We start from the raw sequence: 17,556 nt of genomic DNA, 5'->3' as shown, positions 1-17,556 counted from the left end.
CATAATTTCCTTGTCCAGTTGCTAGGTTGAGGGCAACCCAAAAGGATTGTGCTGCTATCAATTCAAGTACATACCAATTATAGTTATGGGCTTAGACACCTAATCCAACACATCTAGTGCCCGATTTTGGATGCTAAAGGGCTTCTTATATAGTGTGGCAAAATTAGGGTTACACCATGTAAACCCTAATGTGTATGACCTTCCATATTCCTTAGGCTCCATGGGTTTAAACCCCCATGGATCATCCATGGGTTGTAACATTGGTTTAGCCCAACCTAAAGAATCATGGATCATTGGCCCACACCATAAGAATGAAGGATTTACCAATCAATCCCCTTACATTTAATTAGTCTCTTTTGATCACTAAATTAATTCTTGATCAATACTAATTAAATAATATGATTTCATGTTAATATATTAGAACTTATAATATATTAACAAATCATAAATAACCTCTTCTCAAAAGTCCATCCTATCAAATTGTCCTGGTGACATGCAACCCAAATGGACCATGCTACTATCGGGTCAAGTACATACCAATTATAGTTATGGGCTTAGACATCTAATCCAACAGCGAGGGTCTGAATGCACTGAAGAATGTGAGGATTAAATGGAACCGAAGTACCCACCTCTTTCCCTTATCCATAACTAACCACTCAAAATTCGAATTTCGGGACGAAATTCCCTCTAACGGGGGGATGATGTGACAACCCGATACTTTTCCAGTCAACAAAAGTCAATTCCGTTAAATAAAATTTCGAATTTTATTTATTCCGTTAAGTTCGTAAGGGTTAGAAAACCATTTAAATTATATGAATAAAATTTATATAAGTTTCAGAACCAAAAACACACGAAAAATCAAGTTTTTCCCTCGAAAAACAGCAAAACTCGTTCAGCTATGCGTTTTCGGCCGAAAACCCTCAGGCCAAAAACCGATATCGGCCAAGAACCCATCCTCCGGCCGAAAACCCAACCGTTATAAAGGCTTTCATCCGAAAACTTGGTCATTTCTTCACCTTTCCACCCGAAAACTCTCTCAATTCTCTCCCAAGGATGATCCAAGAACACTCATATAATTTTTTTTATTATATTTTCTTACCGTTAACATGCATTTGAACGTGAAACTTACTAAACACGACAAACATTGTTACTACTAGACTTACGTACAAATTACAAAACACGTTAAGACACAACTAATTTACGAGCACAACTTTTAACACGGAAACAAACTTATAAATTATTTTAAGTACAGTTTATGGAACGGACGAATTACTTCTATAAAGATACATGTTATTTACAGAAAAGGATTTTCATGGTATTATTCGTGAATTGTTGAGGGAACCAATTTGTGAGACACGTCTTCGAGTGCTTACCCAAGTACCAAGGGAAGTCTAACCTTATGAACCAGAGACTCCTGGAGGGAGAGCGTGAGTTTGTATATAGATCTATATGGGACTGACAATCCCGCACCCTGACTATTAGCTACTGTCGTTCTGGGTGACAAACGTCATTAACATTTACGACGTCCGAAGTACGTCGTAGGGTTTAACGTCCATCTGTATGGTTATAAGAACTCACATGGATAAAACAACAATTCGTTCACGTAATAATATACTTAACAAACAGTCTCCAGGGTTAATAACTATGTGATTAGTTAGTATATACAAGAGTGATATGAAATTAACATCCGACATGCAGTGGGATGTGTGAATTCCGCCTCATTTCCTGTTCCTTGTTTGGTTGTGGGCTTAGGGCAGAATCACCCAATCGACTGTCTGTTCGATCTAGATTTCTATAACTCGTATGTACTAAGTGACCACGGGAGGGTATTAACATCACTTCCAGTTTACAGAACAAACACGTTTTCGGCTAGTTTTATTTAATAATAAAGCTACACTTTAACAACTTAAGTATGGGATAATACTTGTACTTTTCAGCTTTGGAACATTTAGTACAACAACTCACTTTTATGGAAAATATAGGATTTTCCAGGACAAACATCAGTATTTTACAAGCAAACAGTTTACCAATCAACTAACGAACAATCATGGTTAATTTTATAATTTCTTTAGTTTATACATCAAGGTTATATATGAAGAATATCTGATAGGCAGTGGAATGTGTGGTTTCCGCTTTACTTCATGTTCCTTGTTTGGTTGTGGGCTTTGGGCAGATCCACACAATCAACTGTCCGTTCAATTTTGGTTTATATATAACTAGTATAAACTAAGTGGTCATAGAAGGAACTGGTATTATCATATTTCATATTAAGAAAATACAGGATTTTTTTAAGGAACACTTTCAACATATTTCAAAGGACTAATACAGTTAACTCTATAAGTACCTAGTGAATACGTCAGGGTTATATATATGAGGATCCGACAGACAGTGGGATGTGTGGCCTCCGCCTCATTTCCTGTTTCTTGTTTGGTTGTGGGCTTGGGGCAGAACCACACAATCGATTGTCTGTTCGATCTGGATTGTATATGACATGTATACACTAAGTACTCGTAGAAGGAATAGGTACAAGTCATTTCACTTATCATTTATTACATCATAAAATATAGGATTTTCTGGAGAAACACATCATGTTTTACAAAGAACAAAGAACCTGTTTTCCAAAACAAAACGCTTATGAACTCACCAAATTTAATGTTGACACTCTGTCAAAACCACTTGTATTCTCATGACACTAGTAGATAGGTACACGCAAAGGTTTCTAGAAGATGGAGCATAGTAGCTTCAAGTTTTTACTTTGCTATTTACTTTTGGAGTCAATCATATACGATTCGAATGCAATGTAAACATTTTTAATATCAATAAAATGGTTGTTGTTGCTTTGATTACTATTATACAATTGTTGTGATATTGTACATGACCTCCTCCGCCCCCGAACGTTTCCGCCATTCCGATTTGGCGGTGTGACATTTACTGAAGCAGTTCCAATGGTGGTTCTTTTCAAATGTGCCTTCTCAGCTTTCCGGCCTAGCAACAACCTTCAAGAGTTTCATTTTAATCTGATTGATGATTCTTTGGTAGTTCTCACCAAGGAAAAGTTCCTCACTGTCATTAATCTCAGAATGCTGCCTTCAACGAAATTTTACTCTCCAAGCACAACCGATGTGTTTTCTGCCCTATATCAAATGGGGTATCAGGTGAAATTAAAAGGTGTATGCGAATTCAAGAAGAACAAACTACCAGTTGTATGGAAATTTGTTTGCCATTTCGTGATCAGATGTCTCTCAGGCAGAACAGGAGGGACAGACAACATGGGGATCAAGCTACTAGAAATCATATGGAGTATCTTCACAGGAAATGCAGTCAATCTTAGTTAAATCATATGGGATGATTTGTTGCAATATATCTCCAAGGAAGCACCAAAAGAAAACATGACAGAGCTTACATTTGCAAGGTTCTAGTCGTTGTGCATACATGATCTACACAAGGATGCTCAACTCAGGATGGGCAACGACACAACTCTTTTCTCAACCCGCGATCTCAAAAGGTATACTGCTTCCAAGGATCAAACTATTTTTGGTCCTATTCGTAGATTAGCCATGTACATCTTAGAGTCCATTAGACTCACTACCATAGAGGCGGCTGACCATATCATGGCTACGAGTGATATTGCCCCATATCACTCTTCCCTGCCAAGACCCAGTCAGCCCACCACAACACAGGACCCGCAGACTACCACATACCAAGACCCTCAACCAAAACCCAAAAGAGTCAAATATCTTGTTGTCAAAAGGAAAACTCCCAAGAACATTGTGAAAAAGGGAGTTGCTTCCTCAAAGAAACGTAAAGCTAAAACCACAGAGCCTACCCCTATAGCTCCAGTTCATGACATACATGGCAATGTTCTTGACGAAACCAAGATGAGATTTCAGAATCCCATGATATCTTCAGGAGAAAGAAATTGAAGTTAAACCCCAGTCATAGCCAATGCGTACCATGGAACATACAAGAGTCTCTAAAAAGACTCCTGTAGCCGTTCGTGTCACCGCAGACTCACCCTCAAAAACCCAAACTCATCACTCAGATACAGAAAGTGTATTTGTTTCATCACACGATGGAGAGATACCCCCAATTGGAACCCAAGGGATCCAATTGTTACGAGTCACCCTAAGGTCTCCAAGGCATCTAGGTTGCACGTTTTTGAACCCGAGGAGTTAAACTCCATTTTGATTCGAGTCACACATACACTTGATACACAAGTTGCACAGCAGGGGACTTCTTTCTTAGCCCTTGCCAGAACAGAGCTGAGGCCAAACTTGATTCTAGATCAAGGAGACCGAGGAAGCTCTAGAAATCCTATACCGCCATCATTACTTACAAGTGGTCTAGGCACGGGGAGCAAAAATATGCAAGGAACCGTGAACCCGAGGGACACGTCGGCGAATCAAGGATTTGACGGTTACGCAACGGATGAATCTTGGACTCGATACCGTCCAACTACAGAGTCTTGAATGAGAAAATTTGAAGCTTTCAAGAGGGCAGTGCAAGCTCGAAAGGCTCAACAGGTGCAAAAACAACAGCAAAATGAGGAAGCTATTCAACTTGTAGCAAAGTATTGGGCTTCTATGATAAACAATGCCAAAACTGTTCACGACATCATGGCGATTAAGCAATAGATGACCGCAATGGAAGATACTGTTCAACAAGCTCAAAACTTAGAGGATGGTGTTGGTCCTTCAAAGCCCCCTCCAAATGAAGAAGCTTATGACTCAAACGAAGATGGTACCGCAATCGAAATAAGCTCAGCTCCCATGTTCGGTCTGGATGATGACAACTATGATGATATTTAACAACCCCTTCCTTCAGACGATTTCATAATGGTACTTGATGATGAAGAATCGAGTGGATAAGAAAGAAGAAGAAGAAGAGAAGAAGAAGGAAGAAGAAGAAGAAGAAAAGAAGAAGAAGAAGAAGAAGAAGAAGAAGAAGAAGAAGAAGAAGAAGAAGAAGAAGAAGAAGAAAGAAGAAGAAGAAGAAGAAGAAGAAGAAGAAAGAAGAAGAAGAAGAAGAAGAAGAAGAAGAAGATCGCAGTCTCTAGGAAAGATTTCTCAGTCTGCAGGCTAAAGTTGATCAAATTCTTGCTGCCGTAACCACTCAAGCACCACATAACATTGAAACTCCAACACCTTAGTCACTTATTGATTGTATTGAAATTTTAGAGACAAGAGAAAGGATGAATGCTCAAAGAATCCTTCTGAGAATTGAAATGGGAATCAGGGATATTGATAATCGAAGAACAATAGATCACAAGGAGTTCATGTTAACAGGTGAAAATCTCATCAAGGAGGTAATTGAACTAAAAAATGATTTCAAACAGACTCTTGAACAACAAGCAAGTCACCTCCAGGCAGCTTGTCAAAGAGACCCACACTACATATTAATCAGGGCTTGCGGTCCTCCAAAACACCATCAATTGGTTAAGGTGATCACTCACTGCAAATTTGAGTGTTGATGAAATCCCCCGCCTTACAAAGGAGAATTATCAACTACTCTTCAACAAGGAGATCCCAAAAATCAAAAAGTTTGTAAACAAATGAAGACCCAGTTCAATGAAACATTTCAGAAAATTGACGGGTTAAAGCAATGGTTTGAGGAGCAACAGAAGATTGCTTCCTCAAAAGGGGGAAGTGAAAGTAATCCAAGAAGAGAACATGAACAAGATCCTTCACAATCTAAGACTCCTTCAGTTCATCAACAAAAAACTCCTCCACGAGATCAACCTCCTCCTACTGCAAATCTCAACAAACAACCAACTCCGCAGTCTTCACTGAAGTCTCCACATAACTCAATCTCTCAATACTCTCCACAACAAATTCCTCCTCATTTCAAAAACTTAGCACCTGAAATGTCATATGAACATTTTGATGACTCTCTGGCCACTGTTGAAAGAAAACGTGACTGGACAGCAGCAAAGTTTGTAGAACAAATTTGGAGAGCTCACAGTTTCAACACAATGATGGATGATTCGTTAGTCAATTCTTGGGTAAATCCTAGCTGCAGACTACTGGATGATGATTATCCTCCAATCCTCACTTATGCTGAACCTCCATCACATGGATACTGGGACATACCTATCTCCCCAAACTCCAAGTTTTTTCCAGTATTCCAATCATTTCATCCAAGGCTTCCGGATGACAAAAGACTCCCCATGGAGTTTGAACACCTGAATCTCTTTCATGCTAAGCATGGTTCTGAATTTGAGAAAATGTGGTCTAGTGATAGACCAGACGGGGTAAAGAACTACAAAGTGAGAAAATTCATGAAGGTTGAATTCTATCAATACACCCTGACCAGAAGAGGAGATGAATACGCCAGAACCCAAATAGACTTTGTGAACATGAACCCTAAAGAAATATTCTTGATAGCTCGGGTATTTCAGTTCAAAGCTGAAAAATATCCAAAGATGAAAGTTGCTCATGAAAGAGCTTGTGAATTCCTCAAGGCATTGATATGCGACTTTGGAAAGATTGATGAAGAAATTCATCCAGTCCTTGCCAAGAAGTTCGATTTTCCTGACTTCGAGCATGTGCCAACCTACATTGAAGGAATCCAAGACATGTCACTCGGTGCAACAAACTTCACTGAGCTAGGGGTCGTGTACAAGAAAGCTCAAGGTGGTCCCAAATACTTCATTCCGGTGACCGCAATCCATCGATTAACCAAGAAACAACTAGACATCACTCTGGATTTGGTGCAACGGTCAAAGCACACAACAGATGAAGTCAAGTTTGAGATAACTAGAAGAATCCAGTGGCTGATTCAAGTGAGAAAATTATAGTGGATTATCATCCGGTTCCTCAAATTGAATAAGTGAAGAAAACAACTAAGAGGTCACTTTGGGGGAAATTCTTGAAACAAAAGGTGACCCTCTTTAGCTACGGAACTACAGTCCTGGATTGTTGCTGATACCGTAAAAGAAAATGACTACCGAAGACTGATCTTATCTATTGTGAACCGCAAACCTGGAGAACTACCGCGGAGTTGAACGATTACATGAAGATTTCTATGTTACTTTACTGACTTAGCGTGTTTAGTTTGTTTTGTCCAGTGAACCTTGCATGGTCACTGAAGTCAGTAGTTTAGTATTTGTTTATTTCCAATGTAACTTTTCAGGACTCTATAAATAGAGACTCCCTCTTCATGTAACACTTACCCACTTCCAGAACTATTATCGAAATACAAAGATCGTTCATCTCTATTCTATCTTAACCGATATCCCGAGTTCCTCTTCACTTTAAGTTGATCGCTTTTACTAACTTGTGTTTGCATGCAATCCTTGTTATGAATCAACTTGGTGTCTACTTGATATAACTTGTTGCTATTTACTTCATTTATATTTCCGCCATCTAACACTTCTAACTTATTATTGTTGAGCTAACAAGATCCTTTGAGATTAACTTATTATTCTACAACATTATCTTGTACTAACGTTTGTTCAAGTTTTTCTCTCAGCATATAACATCAGAGTAAATCAAGAAAATACGGAACGAGGTGGTGTGTGCTCTGCAATCATCCCGAGCTCTTCCTTTTAGAACTGGAAGTACCTGAAACATAAACTGAAAACCGTAAGCACAAAGCTTAGTGAGTTCCCTAAAATACCGCATACCATACATAATAAACATATAATGGACCCTTCCCGTCATCGGGCCCCGCCCGGCATCGAGCCCTACTCGGTATACAGATCAGGCCCCGTCCGACATACATATAAACATATAACATATAAACACATACACATGAAATAATCATAGAGATACATAGCATACAAAATGGTCATCGGGGCTCGCCCGGTAAACATACGAGTACATAACACATGCAAGAGTCACGCATACATCTAGCATCCTAACATAACAAAATCATGGGCCGGCATTGGTGCCTTCGACCTGCTAAACACAGTGAGGAAACTCACCTCGAACTGCTTAATCACTCTGATAAATCTTTGGCTGTTGGTCCAACAAATCCCCGAGCTATCAATACCAAATAACATCCAATTAATAATTGGATTCCAATCCATAACCATCAGTCCAAAATTAGGGTAAAAAGACCATTACCCCTTACCTAGTTTGGTCCAAGACTAAGGCCCAAATACCAAAATAATAATCCAAGGCTCAATTTTCCAAATTGGGCCCAAATCCCTTTCATGAGCCTTTTCCAAGAGAACCCAAAACAGGTATCGGTCCAAAACTTGATGGCCCAACAAGGTCTTAAGCATCTAAGTCCAAAATGGCTCAAACCGAAGCCCAAAACGTCTGAAGCCCAACTGGATGAGTACGTGGGGCGTACTCAGCACGTATGCTCAGCGTACTCACTTTAGGGCTTGCACGCTAAGCGTACCTGCTTGTACGCCCAACGTACTCCCTCATTTGGCCATTTTCCAATTTCCAACTCTTAATCCATTAAGACATCACTCCAAAACTTAGGTTTGACTTCCTAGAGATGGTTTATCACATAAAGTTGCTAACTTTACGTGCATGCATGGCTTTATGAAGCTCTTAAAGCTCAAAAGGACTTAATAGATGACTTAAGGCATGCATGAGACCATAAACCCCATAAAGTTTGCACCGTTAAGCTTAATAAACTCATAATATGCCCAGATCTAAAAGAATAAGCCCCTCAAACTACTTAACTCATCAAACTAACCCAAAAAGGGACCAAAAGCACAAAAACCATGATATGAAGAGATCTAAACACACAAGGATAAAGGTTAGGACTTTATACCTTAAAAGTCACCAAAAGATAGAGCTAAATCTATATCTCTAAGCTTCCTTCTAAAGAATGAGTCCACCAACTTCTTCTTCTTTCACTTCAAGGAACATAAACCACCAAAATCAAGACCAAGGCTCAAGAAGACTTAAAGAGGCTATTAGGGTTCGAGATTTGGGTTTTAGGGCAATGGAGGTTGGTAAAGAAGCCAGCCCTAGGGACTTTAGGACCTTATATAAGGTCCAACACCCTAAAATTAGGGTTTTCTTATCCTCTACGTACGCCATGCATAACCCTCGTACGCCAAACGTACGAGGCCTCACACCCACGATTAAACTCCTCCTTAGTACGCTAAGCGTACCATGTGGTACGCCCCGCATACTAACTCCAAGGGCCAATAATGCAAAACTTTAAAATATAAAGGGCAAAAAGGAAACATACTCATAACAAGCGCTACAGTTCTCCCCCACTTGAATCAGACTTCGTCCTCGAAGTCTGCGGCCCCAAATAACTTTGGATAGTCCTCCCTTATCTCATCTTCCAGCTCCCAAATCCACTCTGAACCCTTTCGGTGTTGCCATTGCACCTTGACCAACTCTTCAACCTTGTTCCTCAAGATTTTCGTCTTCCGATCCAGAATCGCCTCCGATCTCTCAATATAATTCAGGCGGTCATCCACCTGAATATCCTCCAATGGTACCACTGCGGAATTATCCACTAAGCACTTCTGCAGCTGAGAGATATGGAACGTGCTATGAATCTGACTGAGCTCATCTGGAAGATCTAAGCGCTAAGCAACCCGACCCACCCAAGCCAAAACCCTGAAAGGTCCAATATACATGGGGCCCAGCTTGCCCCGTTTAGTGAACCGGATGACACCCTTCCAAGGTGACACCTTCAGGAAAACCATATCTCCCACCTAGAACTCTAAATCTGACAGGTGTCTGTCGGCATGACTTCTACCGACTCGACTCTCTGTCTGGAGCCTGCTCCTAACCTGCTAAATCAGCTCAGTGGTCTTGAGTTATATGTACAACTTCAAACAAATTTGATGTTATATAACGTAAAAAAAATAATAATAATAAAATAAAATAAAAATAAATTAAAAAATAAGCATTAACAAAATTAAGAATTTGTTACCTTTACTAGTCATTTTTCGTATTTAAAAATGTTTCTATTACTCATGCAAAACAATTTATTTTAACTTTACTACTGTTTTAACCCAAAGAACCACATGAATCATAGCTTTGTTTGTCTTTTTCCGTTACTTGCAAGCCACATGCAAATATAGATCATTAATTCATAGCAACAAAAGTCCTTGATTCTACATTGGCTAAAAAAAATGCCCAATTATGTGGTTCAAATTATTTTATCGTTACGAAACCATCTTTAAATTAACATTAACAAGAGTACCATGCTGCATATGCACTTCAAAGAGTGTAGCTTTAACCATTTACCCTTTTACCCCTATCCATAATGGTACTTTTACTGTTTTACGTGTATAAACACAAACAATTTTCATCAAACACCAAAAAAAACTTATCAACTTATTACATTTTAGTACCATATAACCTAATACAAACACATTTTCCTAAACTACATTTTGATAAACAAGAATATCCTAAACAACCCCTTAATTTACCACCATAAACACAAGAAACCCTAAACAAATAAAAGAAAAACATCAATCAATTTAATCTTGAAAGTTGACCAGAATCTCCATTCAGAAAGAAAACTTCCAACGGTTTATAAGAGGATTCAGAGACCGTTGATGACCCAAATCTGTAAGTGGGTTGTAGTATTTTGCTTCCTTTTGGGCACGGGATTGTAAGAATCCTGGGCCCCGTTCTCATCTGCCAAATCTGTTAATTTTATAAATATAAGTATTTGAAAAAAAAAATCATTTAAATGTTTTTTTTTATTACCTCAACAATGCCCTTTCGAGGGGCATGAATGGCAAGACATAAACAATAATTGTTTTTCACGCGTTCATGGCTTCCTATACTCTCTTTATTTACAAGTCTTTCAACAAAAAGACAGCTCGCATCACGATACCCCTGAAACAATTGAGTTTTTTTGTTATTTTGTATGAGAAGGGCATTCTCGTCTTTTTGCACATGTGAGATAAGAGAAAGTCCCTATCCCACCTTTTTTTTGGTGGGACAAAAAAAAACAATTTTTGTTCCATTGTCATGGGCCAAGACACTATAAAGACTAGGCAAGCTTTCTAGGGATATTTTCAAAAATTGAGGATGAAAAGGGCATTTACGTCTTTTCGCAAAGATGGGTGATGGAAAGCAAGTCCATGTCCCATCTTTTTACGTGAGATAAAAGATTGCACTTTTTCCCAATGCATGACAATACACTCTGTACTAGACTAGTCTGTAAGTACTAATGAGGGCATTCACGTCTTTTTGCACGGATGAGGCATTTAGACTTAAGTCCTTGTCCTACCTTTTTAGGAGGGACAAAAAAAAAGTTTTTATATCAGTCTCAGTCCAATACATGTCAACCATAGTCTGTTACCTTCCATAACCGTACAACCACAAGGGCACGGGTGTCCAAGAGCATAATACGGCCAAGTGAATCCGTTATTGCCGCCAAAGTCCCGCTTGGTGATAAGGTTAGCTTCTCTCCTTTTCTCGGGTGATCTTTCAAACATGTAAGGGGTAAAGCTGTAAATTTGATCAAAATAAGGTTATATTAGTTACTTATATATCTCGAATAATCAAATGATAACAATAGAATAATGATAATAGTTTAAGACTAAATCTTTTAAAAAGAACACTAGTTCAAACACTAAATCGATAAAATGGTGAAAGTACAAGTTTTTATGAAATGACAAAAATAACCCTACTCACCTCGAGCAAATGGTTGTGGCTTTGGTTCTGGCTTTTTTGCAGGTTGTTGGCTCCTCCAAACCAATTTAGTAAAAGAAGCTATTGTTGAAAAAGTTACAGGGACAACTTTTGACAAAATCGCCCCCACAAAAGACCTGCTTCGATCTTCAGAAAGCCTTTACAAAAAAATCACATTGTAAAATCACTTCTCAAGACTTTCTGTGATAAAACCAATAGAAATTATATTTTCGGTCCCTTAATATATTTTCTTTTTGCAAGTTTGGTCCCAAAAAAGTTCTCTTGCAATTTTGCTTTTTGCAACATTTTTGGTCCCTGTTCCAAGTAAAATGACGATATTTAGTAATTTTACTTGGAACAGGGACCAAAACTGCAAAAATTAGCGATACCCAGGGACCAAAAATGTAATTTGCTCTAAAACCAATAATTACTAACCTAAATGCAGAAATTGCAGCATCAACTCCAATGGTGACAGCACAATAATAGCGATCACTCGACTGCTCAACAATAAAACCAGCTGAATTCAAATACCATAAATACCCTCAGAAAGTCTCCAAAACTCATAAAGACAGAGGGGTAAAATGGTCATTTTACGATGTTACCTGTAGTTCAAGAAGAGGAGGCGACATGACACCTGTGATGGCAGCATCAGTACATGAACCGTATCCATTGACATTCCAAACTTGGTATGGAATTCGGGTGAAGGAATTTTCAGATTCTTCATCTGGATCTTTAATGGAATTCCAGAATTGATTTTGAGTTTCTTGATACCATTTTTGAAGTACTTTCTGCATGTCATTGTCAACCACAATTTACTTCACCAGAATCATGTTTTTTTTTTCTTCCTAATTATCATTAAATGTTGAAAAGACTACACTAAAGGACATTGAAATCATTTCTTCCAGAATCATGTTTTTTTTTTAATTGTACATATAACATATCCCATTCCTTCAAGAAAAACCAAACATGATAATAGAATGTAATAACCCATTCCATTACCTTTCTTGTTTCATTACTTTGTTCATTCCATTCCATCATACTAAAAAGATAATAGGTGCCCAATGTCCATTCATTTTCTTAAATGTATATTATCCATCATCTATGGTTATCTTAATGAAAAAAAGGAAACAGAGGTACCTGAAGATCAGATCCATCAAATCGAGCAATTATGCCTGCTATAACAACACATACTTCTTCAAAAGATGATGTATCTTCTGTAATATCTCGCTTGGTTCCACGTACTCTTAACCTTAGAATCCTTCCAGGGTATACAAGCTGCAAAAACATCATGGCAATTTACTTTAATTTTCCTTGATCTTGCTTCATGGAGAAAATCAAACTCTCAATGTCTCAATTCTTTTAGCTCATTTTACCTCGCTCCATGGCGAAAAGTGTGACTATTTGAGCGATTGGGTAAAACTGATTATGCAATTCATAGCACTCATATTGAATTTTTTGTAGTTAGCAATTGGTTCTGAACGAGTTCAATTTAGAAGCATATTCAAAATCGAAGTGCAGTAATGGAAGTAATCTAATTGAGGGTACCTGTTTGTGAATAAGATCGCCTCCAAGTGAGTAAATCAAAAAGTACCCACAAGATGTTCCGATTGCAATAACCCTAATATCATCAAAAACCAACCACTCAAGAGCAGATACATACTCCGCCTCAATTGGGGAAAGATTGGGTCGGATCTTGACCCGAAAGCTAGCAGTACCAGAGGCATTAGACCACTCGAGAACAAGGATGTAGTATCGATTGGCGATTGCAAGAGAATTTGTATCGAGAGCACAGAGGAGATTGGGATTATCAAGCCAGCCTTCCTTGCCTGCGCCAAGTTCGGTCAGATCAACGTTGGCGATGCTTCCGAGATCTGTCAAGTGGGTTCTAGGAGCCATGAAATTTGGGTTGTTTATGCTTCGGCCATTGAAGTAATTCTCTCGAAAGAAGGGATGGATGATATCGTGGGATTGGTGTTGGTGATGAACAACAGAACAAGCGTTGAGAAAAGTTTCTTTGATCGATGGAATCCGAGTATTATACCGTGCATTCTCAAATACGTATGTTAAAACTTTATTAAATATTAAGTAATTACAACTTTGGTCCTCTATTTTACTCAAAATCACAGTTTCAGTCCAAATTTTGAAATCTTCCCATTGTTGTCTTTAGGTTTGTATTTTCTTACGGATATGGTTCCTATGGTTTACTCAAAATCAAAATTTTATTCCAAAGTACAAAATTTCATAAGTCGCCATGTGGTTTCCAAAAAAATGGCAATTTAAAAATAAAGTTTGTTAACACTATATCGATGGTTGCGGTTTCAAAATTAGTGGTTCTAGGTGCAGGGTTCCAAGGGGTGGGATTTAGGGCCAGCGCCCTGGCGGTGGTTCCGCAATTTCCCGCCCCGAAACCTAAACGGAATTTACATCGGCTCCATGCAATTTCCCGTCAAAACTCTCCTGATGACATCTTGATGATGTAAGCGTTAGTTATGTCCAGTGGCAAATCTAGGATTAAAACTCACGGGTGTCCACTTTAAATAGTTGTCAATAATACTTCATATAAAAAAAATCAAACTTAGTTCAAAAAGTACTAATAAATATTTTACGATGTTCACGATAAATTTTTATATTTTGAAAACATTCTATAAATGAATCTATAATAATAGACACTTATTAATAAGTTGATCAATAATTTTATTAAACAAAACATTGTTTATCAACTTTTATATATTTTGAATGTGTTTGTTGCTCACCCTTTCCATGTGTTTTTTCATGATTATGAGACAAAACATTTGTTTTTTTGTGTTTAACATTATGACCCAAATAAAAACATAAAAATATACTAAATTAATAAACAATATACAACTAATATTATTCTTAGATTTTCTTTAAATTATACATATAAATATATAATGATGATCTAAATATCTAATGAAAACATATAACTATTATAAAGAGATGAAGAAAAAGGTTAGAAATTAATAACTTAATGTTTATTAAACCAAGGCACAAGAGATTGCTCTAACAAAATATTGTTATATAGTCGCTTGCATGCTATTACTAGGTTGTAGGTTGATACGTAATATTACTATATATATTAGTTTTATCAGCTATCTAACTAACTATTACGATTTAAGGCAGTGTATTTTCTCGCAACTATTATAGCACTAACAGTCGGGTATCGAACACAATGAACAGATTTAATTATCTAATTTAATTACTAAAAATTAACCTAAAAACAAGCAAAAGTTAAACTGGTTTTTATCTGATTTTGCAAGTTCGGGCAAACTTAAACACTTAACTAATGATTTCAATCAATTCTTAAAAACACTTCTGTTTAGTTCAAATCCACTTCTCCTCTATGGTTAGCTACTAATTATGGGTTATTAAAGTTGGTTATAAAATATTATGTTATTAGCAATTCAAGTCCAAATTTACTAATGTTTTCACTAATTCATGTAAAACTATGCATGACCATACACTAGCAAACACAAAATCGGTTATAGGATATAGATAAGCTATGTAAGATTGATCCAAATAAACACAATTATGGTCATAATTTATGTTCTCCAACACAGCTAAATTAGTTACTTTTATCATTTATCTAAGATTTGGTCGATCCTAGCTCAAGCAATTTAATAGTCACTAAACTACTAGGTAACAAGGTCATGTAATTTTAATTGTCACTAAGCTATACAGAACCTGAATTCAAGCAATCAAAGTATCAAATATTAACATGCTAGGTAATGATAATCAAACACAAGCTCAAAACCAACTATTAAAATTCATAATTTGATAAACTAAACCATAGAGTTAAAGCTTCATCTAGCTAAACGAAAGCAACTAAATTCAGCTACTCATGGTTGAAAACATAGACAAAATCTCCACATAAATTGACATGATTAAAGTAAACAAACCAAAGTAATGAATGTGTTCTTCAATCTCTTGATCTCCAAGCTAATCTCCTTCATAGAATGCTTTATGCCGTTTCTGGACTTTAAATTCGGTTTCTCTGAATAATTCTCCTTCAGAAATCTCTATGAAAACCCTTTCAAGCCTCTTTTAATCGTAAAAATGAATGAGTATTTATAGTTTTGAAAATATCGTGCTTCACGACGTGAACAAGGATTTCACGTTGTGACTTGGGTACAAATCCTTATCGGGTAAGGATTATGACTTACCGCGTACTTATCTTCTAGAATACTCACTCTATGTCGTGATTTGTGTTTTTCGCTGGAATTTTCTTCTTTTAAGCTTCCATCCTCCAAAGTTCCAATTCTTGTCAATTATGGTCCTTATTCTTCAACAGTGTTCCTTTTGGCTACATAAAACAATTTAATTCAATAAGTACCATATATCTTTGCAAATAATCAAAATATTAATAAAAATGTATTAAAATATTGCCTAAAAATATGTATAAATATGGCAATATCATTGGTTTTGACTATTCAATTCAAACTCATATTTATTTTGCTTCTACTACAACACACTAAACTAGAATTAACCTAAAAGAAGAAAGAAAGGTACCTCAAAATAAAGGAGTCGAATATCCAAAGGAGTCGAGGAGAAGTAGCTTGCAAACGACGGTGGAGAGAGATTAAGAAAACGAACAGTGTCCGGTTGCACCAAAAATTAGTAATTTTCTTAGGTTTTTCAATTTTTACACTTTACCTTCTATTATGTTTAGCAAGAAATTATATTAAGTTTGAACTTTGAATTATCTTTTTATTGTTATATTTATAGAAAAGATTTGGTTTTGTTAAACGCCTCCTAAATTTGTGTTCCTAAAATTTTTACAAGTTTTAAAAGTTAAAAATATATTTGATTGAAAAGCTTGAAATATCAAAGTCGGTTATTATTTTTTGTTTCATGTTACATCCAAATCCAAAAGGTATCTTCTTTTTTATGCCCATAGGTGTCCTTTTTAAACTTACTGCATATACTGTAAATATAATTTTAAAATTAAGGGTGTCCATGGACACCCTTAAGAAACATGTAGGCTCGCCTCTAGTTATGTTTAATAACTACCGAGTTTGGCGTCAAATCTAGAGGCAACCGTCGTGACCTCTTTTCCCTCTAGCATAAGAACATTTCTTTGGTTTTAGAAAAATGGTTGGACTCATATACATGAAAAGTATATTTTGTTCTCTATCTCTACAAAACACAAAACAGTAAGATATATTTCTATGTTTTGATTTTAGAAGTGGCCTGGTTTTCAAAATTGCATTTCTTGGATTATCCCAAATCGGATTTCATGATATCCCAGACATAAGGGTCGAAATCACAAATTTTGGAAAGTGATTGCAATCACGATCCTAGAAATGATCGAAGTTAACTGATATTCTAAGACCTAAAATCTTACATCACTCAACCCCTAAATATACACATCTCGTCATCAATGGTACTTGAACCCTCAATCTTTGGTTAAACGATACTTATCGTCAACTTCTGATACCGCTAGGCCAAAAAACTCTTTGATAATTAGTTATTATTGATATGTTGTGTTTTTTATTAAATAATTATTAGTTTTGTTTTGATGTTATGAAAATGTCATGGTATTAAAATAACGATGTTATTAACAGGTAATCAAAACTTTATAGTTAATTTATTGTTATTGAATTGGAATTTTTGTGAAATACGTTGTAACAATATCAATATTTATGTGTTTTTTATATACAACATTGCCTCATTGGTAACAATACTATTAAGAAATAAATAATTATTACAGTCGATAAAAAAATTCATATTGTTGTTATTAACTTAATATATATTTTGATTTCAGAAAAACTCAAACAACATGTTACTGAAATTTTCTGAAACAACAAAAAGTCACTTAAATAACATTTTTTTATTATTTAATATCACATAAATCAACTCTAAAACAAACATCAAAACAACCAAAATATAAGGAAAATATTGTTTAAATTATTTTAGATAATTTGAACTACAAAATATTATCATTAAAAAAAAATGGTGTGTC

General features: G+C 36.4%; 1 protein-coding gene across 1 annotated transcript; it reads right to left on the bottom strand.

The window, feature by feature from the left end:
* Window positions 1-10,158: 10,158 nt before the first annotated feature.
* Window positions 10,159-13,625, bottom strand: LOC145140871 (Rab3 GTPase-activating protein non-catalytic subunit). The gene is made up of 8 exons (XM_079074256.1): window positions 13,122-13,625; window positions 12,714-12,851; window positions 12,179-12,364; window positions 12,012-12,073; window positions 11,580-11,734; window positions 11,245-11,393; window positions 10,644-10,775; window positions 10,159-10,580 (listed from the first exon to the last, which is right to left on the bottom strand). Exons 1-8 carry the CDS (start codon window positions 13,470-13,472, stop codon window positions 10,407-10,409), a joined length of 1,347 nt encoding a protein of 448 aa, XP_078930382.1. The 5' UTR covers window positions 13,473-13,625; the 3' UTR covers window positions 10,159-10,406.
* Window positions 13,626-17,556: the final 3,931 nt, after the last annotated feature.

Source organism: Lactuca virosa, chromosome 9 (assembly GCF_052849685.1).
Source record: "Lactuca virosa cultivar CGN04683 chromosome 9, Lactuca_virosa_CGN04683_v6, whole genome shotgun sequence".
NCBI classification, from domain to species: Eukaryota; Viridiplantae; Streptophyta; class Magnoliopsida; order Asterales; family Asteraceae; genus Lactuca; species Lactuca virosa.
This window is presented reverse-complemented; position numbering and strand designations above follow the sequence as displayed.

Bases quoted from the DNA above. Each gene is read 5' to 3' on its own strand.
- LOC145140871 (XM_079074256.1), bottom strand. From the start codon at position 13,472: ATGGCTCCTAGAACCCACTTGACAGATCTCGGAAGCATCGCCAACGTT. The intron at 11,735-12,011 runs GTTAGTAATTAT...TTTTTTGTAAAG, and splicing joins GCTGCAATTTCTGCATTTAG to GCTTTCTGAAGATCGAAGCA. The intron at 11,394-11,579 runs GTGAGTAGGGTT...TCAAATTTACAG, and splicing joins GCCACAACCATTTGCTCGAG to CTTTACCCCTTACATGTTTG.